Source organism: Sinocyclocheilus grahami, unplaced genomic scaffold (assembly GCF_001515645.1).
Source record: "Sinocyclocheilus grahami isolate Dianchi unplaced genomic scaffold, SAMN03320097.WGS_v1.1 scaffold219.1, whole genome shotgun sequence".
Lineage (NCBI taxonomy): Eukaryota > Metazoa > Chordata > Actinopteri > Cypriniformes > Cyprinidae > Sinocyclocheilus > Sinocyclocheilus grahami.
Genome location: NW_015505398.1, coordinates 231,882 through 243,032, shown reverse-complemented (window position 1 = coordinate 243,032; position 11,151 = coordinate 231,882). Strand labels below are relative to the sequence as shown.

The following is an 11,151-nucleotide window of genomic DNA, read 5'->3' as shown; positions in this document are numbered from 1 at the left end:
ATATATATACAGTATATATATATATATATATATATATATATATATATATATATATATATATACTGTATATATATATATTATAATTCCAGTCTTGCTCGAGAACTCCGGTCTGACGCACGCGGGTTCTCGCGTTAATTCCTTATCATTTCTCGCGTGTGTTTTGTTGTGAAACGTAGTTTGCGGACCAGGCAGAGTTGTCTGCGATTCTTCCTATTGTAAAGTCATGCAGTGTGTAACCTCCTGTCTCCGATCCATCGTGCAATGTGAACACAGCAGCGACTGACTGCTACCTCAGATAGTTGTGCAGTTTGAAAACCACGGTTACACGACGACTTTCAAAATTGTGCTGTGTGAACTCGGCATTACAGTGACGGAGAAATGAGCTGTGTCATCTGAATGTTTTAGAGCCCGTCAGTTTTCCACCGGAGTTGCTCCCATCAGTTTTGTGTTCTGCGTGTGATTCAAATGAAATGCTCTGCTCTCCACCCAAATTTAAAAGCCGCTGTAGGTTAATGAAGATTTGAGAAAGAACTCGTGGCTCGATTGGACTCGTGTCAGAAAGTGATAAGACTTTCAGTTGTATGCACGTCACTATCTTTGATTTTACTTTGGTCACTGTCACTATGGTTACTGGTAAGGAATAGGGGCTTGACTCCCGTTGCACATTCATACCACAGTCTATGGTTCATACAGACTGTATTCTAAACACAACTGTAAGCTGCTGTGTGAACGGGACATTTTGAGACTCACACCTGTAAAGAAAATGCGGTTGTCAATCCCAAAAACTGACTGTGAACATAGCCTCTGGCTCTGTGCCAGCTAGCGAACGCAGATTTGAATTTAGCAGCTGGTGATGTTTTTCTTTCTATATATATATACAGTGGGGCAAAAAAGTATTTAGTCAGCCACCAATTGTGCAAGTTCTCCCACTTAAAAAGATGAGAGAGGCCTGTAATTTTCAGCATAGGTATACCTCAACTATGAGAGACAAAATGAGAAAAGAAAATCCAGAAAATCACATTGTAGGATTTTTAAAGAATTAATTGGTAAATTCCTCGGTAAAATAAGTATTTGGTCACCTACACCCCCGGGATATGTTTCCAAAACCCCCCCCCCCCCTCTAGAACCGCCCCTGGTGTGATGAGGGGTTAACACAGTGAAAACTTTAGTAGATGGGGAACCGATTGCTCCTCCATGATATTTATACTGTAGAACTGCACAGATGCAGTTATTATAACAATCCATCGATAAACACACCTTGCTATTGCCCCCCTAAAAATGGTCTAGCGACGCCCATGATTCTAAAAAATAAACTATCCAGAGTCTTTGCATAAATGATCATTTATTATAATATTATAAAGCTAATTCTCATCCAGTGGGCCAAGTTCTGCAAACCACACTCCTCTAGCACCAATCGCCACACCCAAACCCCCTCACCCCCACCCCCCACACACACCCCGGGCCCCCCTTTCCTTTGGTCAGTTCCGCGATCCATGGCCCAGACTATTTTGATCAAATGAAACTGCAAAGAGAGGTGAAAAAAAAGCCTACATGCAGCCATCTGTTTAATGCATAGATTTGCTGATTCCATTTCTGAGTGTCTTCAGGTGTGTCAGAAATGTGTAACAAAAGAAAATATTCTTTTGAGTTCCGGCGTGAAATAAGGGGAGTAGTTTCAGCGATAACAATTTCATATTAGTGCACCTCAGCTAGATCAAAAGGGCCGTTATTGTCAATGGTGCTTATCCCTCGTTTATCTATCGAGTGTGATCTGCATACAGTCGGGGAGCAAAGCGATCAGGGTACTGTGAGAGAATTACTACATCGATTAAACGACTCATGTGGCATGAGGAGGTGTGAGGGTGAAGGTCATGACGTAAACAGAGCTGCCAAGAATGGGATGTTTTAATCACGCTGAATCTATCACGATCTTCCCCGGCTGAGCAGGCATCAAGCCTCCGGAGGCATAGCAGGGTTGTTTAAACTGTTATTATGTGTGACATCCCCTGCGATGCAAATTTCTGTTCAATATGCATGTCTCCCAAATATCTGCCAAACAACCAACTTTGACCTTTAACTATAATTGGGAGAATTTGTCTGAGGAGAGAACAGGTCAAAGGTGTTGGCTCATTAAAATTATTGACAATTTTGCTTGGTGGTTTTAAACAAGCAAACAAAAGCAGATGGAAATCACTTTAAAATTACAGTAGGTCTGCATGGTGTGATCACAGTTTCCCTAATTAAACATGGCTGTTGCTTCCAATATCAAAAAATCTTATTTTTTTCACTGTTGTGGTGTCGCATAGTACTCCCACAGGAAGAAAATAGCTCAGCTCATGGGCAGAAATATGTACCTGTTTTACTACTGATAAAAAGCGAACTATAAACATTTATGCTGTTATCTCTTGGCCTGCAACTTGCAAATGCTTGCCAATGGGCAAAGTGAAGATGATGGTTTAAATAAAAAGGAAAAGCCAAAAAGCCTAATTATCATTTAGCACAAATGCTTTGACTGATTTTTTTTTCTTCTTCCAGATCTAAATGATGGATTGCATATACACACACACTTCCATCTTTGTTCCTAATCACTGAAACCTTTGTTTTAGCCCAAATGCTAAGGTATGCAAATGCTTTAAAACTAATTTGGCCTCAGTGGTCAACTGATTGCAATTGAAAAACCACTACACAAAGTGTTGGATTTATTATCCAATTAAAAGATTAAATCATCGCTCAGGAAGCCCCCATTCTGTAAACATACAAATCAAAGTCTGTCAGGCGACTATAAATAATGTACGAAGAAGGAAAAAACTACTTCTCTCTGTTGCATTGCCAGAATATTGCATTGACGGAGTAATTCTCAATATAGTGAACTCACAATAGCTCATCTTATTAGTCAACACCCCTGCATTAACTTCCATGCAGAGAATTGGGTCTTTAAAGGCATATCTACCTCAGGGCACTTTAGTGTAACCAGCCGTTCCTGGCATGCAATATATTCCGACAGAAATGTGCTCCTTTAGCCTGATTGATTTGAAGAAATATACAGTAGTCAATGAGAGCCGCTCTGCATATAGGAAGAGGGAGCAGCGCACTTGTATTAGATTCTTAAATTTGAGCCAGTTCTGTAACAAGCAAGCACATCGCTATTAAAAGGCCATCTCTATTGTCATAAATTTACCCTCCCCTCAAAAAGCAAGCTAAATGCACAGTTGTTTACATTAAAAGTGTGATGTGTTGAGTATGCATCCACATTCCCGTTTTAGAACGGCACTAAGCATTCTCTTTGTTTAATAATTACTACCCAACTTTCAGTCACACGACAGGCTGCATGCCGTCTAAAGCGAGTTGCTCTCCCAAGATCTTTGTGGTGGAAATTACATGTTCTCCTCTGTTCTTTTCCCTCAGTAACACGGGAAGGTCATACCCATTCAACCCTGCCCGCTAGCTCGAAGGGAAGAAATAAAGTGTCAACCACACGTTCATTTTAACATAGTGCTCTTCTGAGAGCAGGACCCTCAAATGTAATGCCCTATTTTGCCATATTGCAACATCCACTGTAACTCAAATTCAACATGGCAAGGGTTCACAGAGGAGAAATTCAGAAGACTGTTGATCAGTCGAGTTCAATCAGGCAATGAAATATGAGCAAGTTGACTGACAAGTCCATATCCGGTTCATACTCAAAGGGTCTGCCGACTCGCTTTTCAATTATCTGTTGTCAGCAGGTGGGAGGAATTAGCAAGGCTTCTTTTTCACAAGGTGTCTACCAGCTGATGCCTCCTTCCTCTCCTAATGGAGGACTAGATCTCTTTTAGATTACTGCACCTTCCCAACACTCATGAAGTTAATAAGTGTTGCGCTTCAAAGATTTGTCCTCTTCTTCGCTATTTGTTACTTTCAGGGCTATCTGTCAAGCTAGAGGGCAAAATCAATTCTGCCTCCAACGTTGGAAAACCGAGCTATTTATCTGTTTAAGCTAGAGACCCTCACGGAGAAATGAATGTTTAAGGTTGAAGCTCTTCACAAATATGAGGATTTACCTTTGTCAACAAAAAAACTATTGTTTTTCACAGATGTTTTGTTTCGAGGCAAATTACACAGACGAAACCAAACACGCCCGTCACGGCGGTATCGAGATTAATCGTCATCTGAAACCACAGAGGATGGCTATCAGTTGAATTGATTTTATATTTTCATGTTAAACCGCTCATGTGTTTGAGTGCTCACTGGATGATATTCTGTCTCTCCCACTCATGTACAAATGTAATTCAACCCAAAGGTCCATCTTCCTGCTCTCTCTCCCACTCCATCCCCTCTGTTTCATCCTGGCTATAACCTTGAGAAAAAATATCACGTCGGACCATCTACGCAGTCTCCTTATTTTCTCTCCCTGTTCACCATCGTACTCCTGACCTTGCCAGTGAGCCTCGGCTTGACCAAACAAGACAAATAAGCAAAGCTTGGTAGTGACCCACTTGCACATTCCTGTTTATTTGGGTTTTATAGGCTCAAATAAGGGATTCAGTTGACAAAAGATATATTAAATTGTACTTTTGGCCATAATAAAACAATACTTTCAAAACACAAAACACAGTGTTTAACTAGAGAATATAATGTTTCTTCTTCCTACATTTGTGCTTATGCGTTTAAATTGCACTGGGTTTACTGTGTATTCCAGTTGGAACTGTGCTCTCTATGCACATTAAACACACTCCTGTTGTGGCAAATGAGTGTTTCAGTCAGGGATTTAACTTCGAGTTTAGAAGAAACAGTCATGAAACAACATGTTTTACATAGTAATTAATAACTCGTTTTGATCTCCAGAGAGTTATACTCTCCATTTATAGAAAAAACATTTATAGTAAACAGCAGGGCTTTTGTGCTTTTTATTAACAATATTATATCAAAAAAATAATAATTTGTTAATGGTGGGGTGATTCATCATTGTGTACTTTTTTAGAATAAAAAGTGTTATTTATTGAACCATAGTGAGTAAAAACAGATTAAATACTGTTACTCTGTCTTAGTGCACTGAACATTTTTCTAGGCTTTAGAAACTTTAATTCCAGTTCAATTAAAATTCCTGATTCATAAATCATAACACCAAACTGTAATCATGTTTCTAATATTTCAAATATCTCACAAAGGAAGAAAAATATTTGAGAGAACTATTGAAAATGAGCATCGTTTTGAGGATAGTCTGATGTTTGCAATCACAATTAGAAAATGTTTCATTTTACTTAGATTTTTATTACATTCTTTCAGAGAAGGATTAAGTAATGATTCATTTGTGCCGGCAAATGATACCACTAAGCATAATGTTTTATAATAGGCAGTCTAATAGAAAGCTACTGTGAGTTGAAAGTAAAGTGAATGTAGAGTGCAGCAACTAATTGGCTATACTGGCCTGAGGGAGTTCATTTTGTTCCTTCTTCCAATCTATTTCTTCATCATCCCGTTCCTTCTGCCTGTCACTCTCTCTTTTTCTCCCTCTCTGGCATCCCTGATCACACTGCACACATTTCACAGTATGAAGCAAATCAGTGGTTAACAGCTATCTAAATATTCCCAATACATAAATAGTTATCTGCTAAATTGCTGTTAATTGGCTGTCTGCTCTCATGCAGTCTGGTCATGAAATGGCATGGGTGAACCATTTGCTGTACAATTCATTTATACCCTGATCATTTAAAACTTTTATGTAAAGAAATGTTTTATGGATACAGTTGTGACAGCTGGAGTCACAGTCATGGGATCATTGTGTTGTTTGCAGAGTAGAATCGACCAGTGTTTTTATTCTTTATTTTTATTTGCTTTGAAATATATGTTGGTCAGTTATTGCTATAGGTACAACCGATTAGCAAAGTGGAGTAAAAATGAAATAGTCTGTTTGCAAAAATATCTGAAAGCTAGGTCATTGAAAATAGTGTAAAGGCCGCCCAAGTTGTGGGTGGCAAATCAAGTTGCTACCATTCATCACAACATAAGCAGGTGTCTTTACCGGTATTTACAACAGCAGTTAATCAGTGAGGACCTGAGCCAAATCAATAATCAGCCCTGCTTGCCCCATACATTTGTCTTCTTCCTACCCCACACAAACAACTTTGTATACCAAATCAGCTTGGGTTTTAAGCCTACGGATACAGCATTCAGAGCAGAGACATGTCTTCCAACTGTTTGCTTCCATTTGACTCCTCTCTTTTGATCTTGTTTTTTAATGACAGTAAGATTTAGATCAAAGCCCAAGGTTTGGAAAGCTACATTCCACTAAAGGAAAAACTAACATGAACCTTGATGTCGAAACAGGGAACTCCAGACTTATCGAAGCGAAAATGTGCTGAAATTTATACCATTCAAACAAAAGCCATGACTAAACTGTCAAAGTGAGGCTTTTGCATGAAGAGGAGTAATATATGGACACTATATGGAATTGAGAGTAGCATGCTGATACAATATAAACTATAGCGTGTCTTTTTTTAAATCTGAATACATATTTCCCATGATTTCCCCTCACAGCTTGGCACTCTTGTACTCTAAAAGCATTTAAATCTGAAGAGAAAATGAAAACCGGCATTAAAAAAAAAGACCAGGGGCAACCTTCTTTGTGCCAACTGGTGGCCTGGAAGTTTCATGCTATCATAAATTGAGTAAACGACATGAATGTTTCAACTCCAAGCATGGTTGAGATTGAAATTAGTTACGACCCATCACTCGAATATTGGTCTTCTGACTAACTGCCGACAGAGCAATATGTGATGCTTGCAGTTTAAATAAGCATCCTTCAAGGGCTGGAAATGAAACAGATGCACTGCATTTCTGTCTCTTACTCTTGACAATAAAACACATCCATTCCTTGTAAGCGGCATCAAGCATGTGCCCACCCATCAGCCAGCTGAAACATTATAGGTTATTTCAGCCCATGGTCTGGCTAAATTTGCAAAGCTACAGCTGCTGTCAGGTTCCTTGTCATCGCGTGAAATCTAATTGGGCCCAGTCCCATGTCAATTCTTCCCTCAGCTTTCCGGCAACAGTTAATAATAATTCCATAAAGTGTTTTTCATTCCTCATTAATGCTCTTGAAATTAACTTTAAATTCACCGCTACCAGCAGGCAAAGCTGGTAATTACTCCAAACGCTATTCCTCTTTTAAACACAGGGCTCTTTGTTTTGGGTTTAATTGAAACAAAAGAAGAGAGAAAATGTGGAGAGAATATAGGACGACCGTAATCCCAAAAGCAATCTAGCTCAAACTGAGCTCCTTGGAGTTCTTTATCAATAGTTCTATTAGGAAGGAGCTTATCTCACGAAATTAGCCACAGGATAATCACTCTCGAGCTTCCTGAATTATGCTAGCATTGTTCCTCTGACCAGCACTCCACCCGAGGCTAATAATTTGATTAGTCTGACTGATACAATCAATGATATCTTCCTCTCGTCTTTCACGAGGTGCAAATTTAGCCATCAGCAGCCACCCAGATGATCAGTGGAGATACGACACCAAGTTTTCCGAAACGACAGAAACGTCGCTTTAAACAAGTAAGCATCATTTTCATTCACGTAACCCTTAGAAATGGGGTAGCAAGAAAGGAAGGCATAGGCCTGGTCTCTTATTTTTTTACTTTTTACATAAAGCTGTTATGATTAAATTTTAATGGGAGAGTCTGCTGCAGCGAAGCGACTCTGTGACCTTCTGAATACATTTGTGGGAGGCTGGAGTGAGTGCGTGCTGTCTGATATGCCACTTGGTTGCCTCTCACAGCAGCCCCTCGCTGGCTTTCCCGCTATGTACAGCCCATTTCAATAGTCCCTCATTTTGTGTGACAGAAACGAGCCGCTGCGCTTATGGCGTCCAATTCTCGCATCCCTCCACAATGAGGACAAACGCACGCTCAGTCTGTCTATCTATGCCACCGCGGCTGAAAGCAGGCCCTCACTGACTGCTTAAAAAAGTGAATAGAAGAGAATGAATAGGGAAGCAGAGAGGGATGTGGCAGGTTCGCAATCGGAAAGGAGCTGAATTTCAATGATTTTTGGGATTTGGTCCCATCAGGCTGCATCATTCACAAAAGCTGTGAAAACACGAGGTCTGACAGGCACAGGCTCTAATCTATGTGTGAATGCACATCACAAGAGCGTGAGGTGATGCAGTTCTCCTGTAGCACTGCCTTATCTTGTTTCATCTGCTATTTGTTATCAGACTGCAGCATTATCATAATGGCTATTACCACCAGCTGAGAATCTGCTCAATGAGGAGATTGCCTTTTAACACAATCGCCAGCATACCAAAACATATCTCAATTTATAGGCTGTTTTATTTGTATCACTATTCGGTTATAGATTTTCAGCCACGGCTCTTGTGTTTTGGCCTGGATTTCTCCACTGGCAGCTACATCATCTTCAGAATGTGGCCAGGATACTGTTGCCATGCAGTTGTTCCATGTTCCCATCTTCCTACCCAACACAAGCCATTATGCATATTGCAGATGTATTGTGTTTTGATGGATAACCCTGTGTTTAAAGGGAAAAAAACAGCAGAAGGAGGTTTTTGCAGAGCACATGGTGTCTTGGATTTGAATCTGAGAATTAGCTCACACCGCCTGTGTATATATGGAAAAAAAATGAATCTTGGTTTTATAGATGTGTACTGACAATGCACCTTTACATAAGAAACTATGGATCTGACAGCTGTAAAGGATGTACCATTGAGATAGCATGAATCTTTGATGCATTCTGTAAGACTCCTCTTAATGTATTTTTGACATTAAGATTAAGAAATGAAGTGTAATGTTGTTATTCCTTTAAACGCCACATTAGCTGCGGAGGAAGTTGCTTCCAAGCAGTAAAACGGGGAGCGACAAAAAAGAGAGCAAGAAAGAGAGAAAATGAGTGAGTGTGTGTGTGTGTGTGAGAGAGAGAGAGAGAGGAAAAAAGGAGAGAAATAGGCTCTAAATAGGACTGTGAAATAAAGACTCAAACGCGTCAAAAGCAATACACTATTTTCTTCCATAATGCATCCTGCAAAATAAATATCCTTGAGCAATAAACCATGACAACAGCACCAAAAATACACTCAGAAGTCTCACATATATTCAAGCATGCACTATAGACAGCATGTATCATAACCTGGCCATATAGAAATACTCAGAAAAAGATGAGGAGGGGGGTAGGAGTGAGATTTTCTTTCTTTTCTTTTTTTTTTTAGAAACATAGTGCAAGTGAAAACATGCATGAAAGCCCACACAGCCAGATAGTCATTTGTAGCAAATGACCCCCTCCCTGCACAATGACAGTCCACGGTATTAGGTCCCGTGTCCGGTTCAGAAGCATTATTCAGCATCTTTCTCTCCGGAGCCTGTGCCCTATCCCTCTCGGACACATTTCCCCTCTGAAAATCCCAGTCTCATCTCCCCCTTCAGACCTTTTCAGAATCTCAGAGTTCTCGAAATGCTTATCTGGCACTGAATGCAAACTGCTCTTACCAGAAACGTCATGCGGTGGAGTCTAAATTTGGCAATTCCATTCTGCCGGAGTGCAGCTTAGATCCGAATCGCTCCAGAGTGGCAGGGTGACACACAGGAGGTTTTTGAAGAATTTCATGAGTGAGAGGGAAAACAAAAACACCACACAATTCCTCAAAGCAAGCAAGGGGTCCAGAAATTTCTCAGAGTGTGGCGCACGAGCATCTACAGGCCACAGAATGCATGAGAGTCTGTCCCAGATGCAGGCATGCATGTAAACAGGAGTGCACCCGCTCACATACATGCCATACCCAGCAGAGTGAGAGTGAGAGCGAGAGCGCGAGAGAGGAAAGAAAGATGGAGAGGGAGGAGTCGACACTGTGTAAGGTGGAGGGAGGAGCTGTGGTGCATTGAGATGGAGAGATGGAGGAGATGGAGGGAGCGAGGGAGGGGGAGAGAAAGCCTAAGACTGGCAGGCAGAGAGGGATACGAAGTGAGAAGGAGGAGGGAGGAAAAGAGAAGCAGCACAAAGCTCAAAACAGGGACAATGTAACTAATGAAATTCAATTCTGCTGTTCATCAGACCGACTGCAGCGGGAAACAGGAGCAGGGACAGAAGGATACCGGCATGGGGGGTTGCCCCAGAAATGTGACTATACCTTTGTGAAACCTGTCTCTACCTCTTCGTCATCCTGTCAGAACACAGCAATTCATGCCGGGCTTTTATGCAAAAGGCAGCATTCGTCAAAAGCAACCGGGAGCTGCAATGTGACAAATGGATGACTCATGGAGGTAAACAGGCAGGGTGGATAAACAACAGCCAATGGAGAGAGAATGAGAGAGAGCCGGAGACACAAAATGGGGGGAGAGAGAGAGAGAGAGAGAGAGAGATGAGGAATTTGGCCGAATGGGCTGAGTCTGCTTAGCCAATCGCAATAGTGAACTGCAAGGTCAGTCTATGGGGGATTCGCCCTGCGGGATATAATCAGGTGTAAATCCTTGTAAGTCCCCACACCATTATACTAAACAATAAGCGAGAGGCGGTGGCGCGGCAGGTAGAGAGAGACGAGCGAGATTACCAAGGGGGGGATAATCAAATGCAGATTTGATGGGGGTGGAGGGGAAGGGTGATGTGGAGCATGAGGCGCAGGGGTTGGTAAGCTGCACAAACAGACTGAAGAGGTGCCTCAATATTCCTCTGAGTGAAAGGGCAGAGGAGGAAGACGGAGAGCAGCAGAACCGACCCTACGTGTGTGAGGGGTTTATCTCAGCACAGTACAACCAGATCAAGGCACGATGTGGGAGAGGGAGTGTGTGCGTGTGTGTGTGTGATCCGTTGTGGATCTGTCCTAGACGTTTTGTTAATGCTCTAATCTTCCCATGGAACACCAACGCAGAGCTGGCGATGGTGTGATATATTAGATGAGCTGCTGTGTGGTATATGGCACCAGTCGAGGTTCTTGTGATAGAATTATCACTACATATTACAGAGCTGCTGTGCATTACATCAATGGCAGTTCCAAAGTGGCTTTTTGCATGGATCCTCTGAACAAGCTGCTTTTTCAAGCAGACAGACAATAAAAGAGTCTAAAAAGAATGAAAATCGGATAATCATACAACAAAAGCATTAGTACTTTGTGGGTGCGATGCAGCAAGCTGCATAGCAAAATCTCAATAATGGCATAAGTGTAAG

At 41.4% G+C, this 11,151-nt stretch overlaps 1 protein-coding gene across 3 annotated transcripts in view; it reads right to left on the bottom strand.

Moving 5' to 3' along the window:
• Positions 1-10,296, bottom strand: part of LOC107596422 (leucine-rich repeat and immunoglobulin-like domain-containing nogo receptor-interacting protein 1-B) — a 36,381-nt gene extending 26,085 nt beyond the window's left edge. For all 3 annotated transcript variants that reach the window (XR_001610359.1, XM_016287156.1, XM_016287157.1), the window contains exon 1: positions 9,480-10,296. Coding sequence is in view for 2 of the 3 variants with exons in the window: in XM_016287156.1 (XP_016142642.1) it covers positions 9,480-9,491 (12 nt within the window). In the remaining variant the exon portion in view is untranslated. The remainder of the gene's footprint in view (positions 1-9,479) is intronic.
• Between the last annotated feature and the right edge of the window lie 855 nt (positions 10,297-11,151).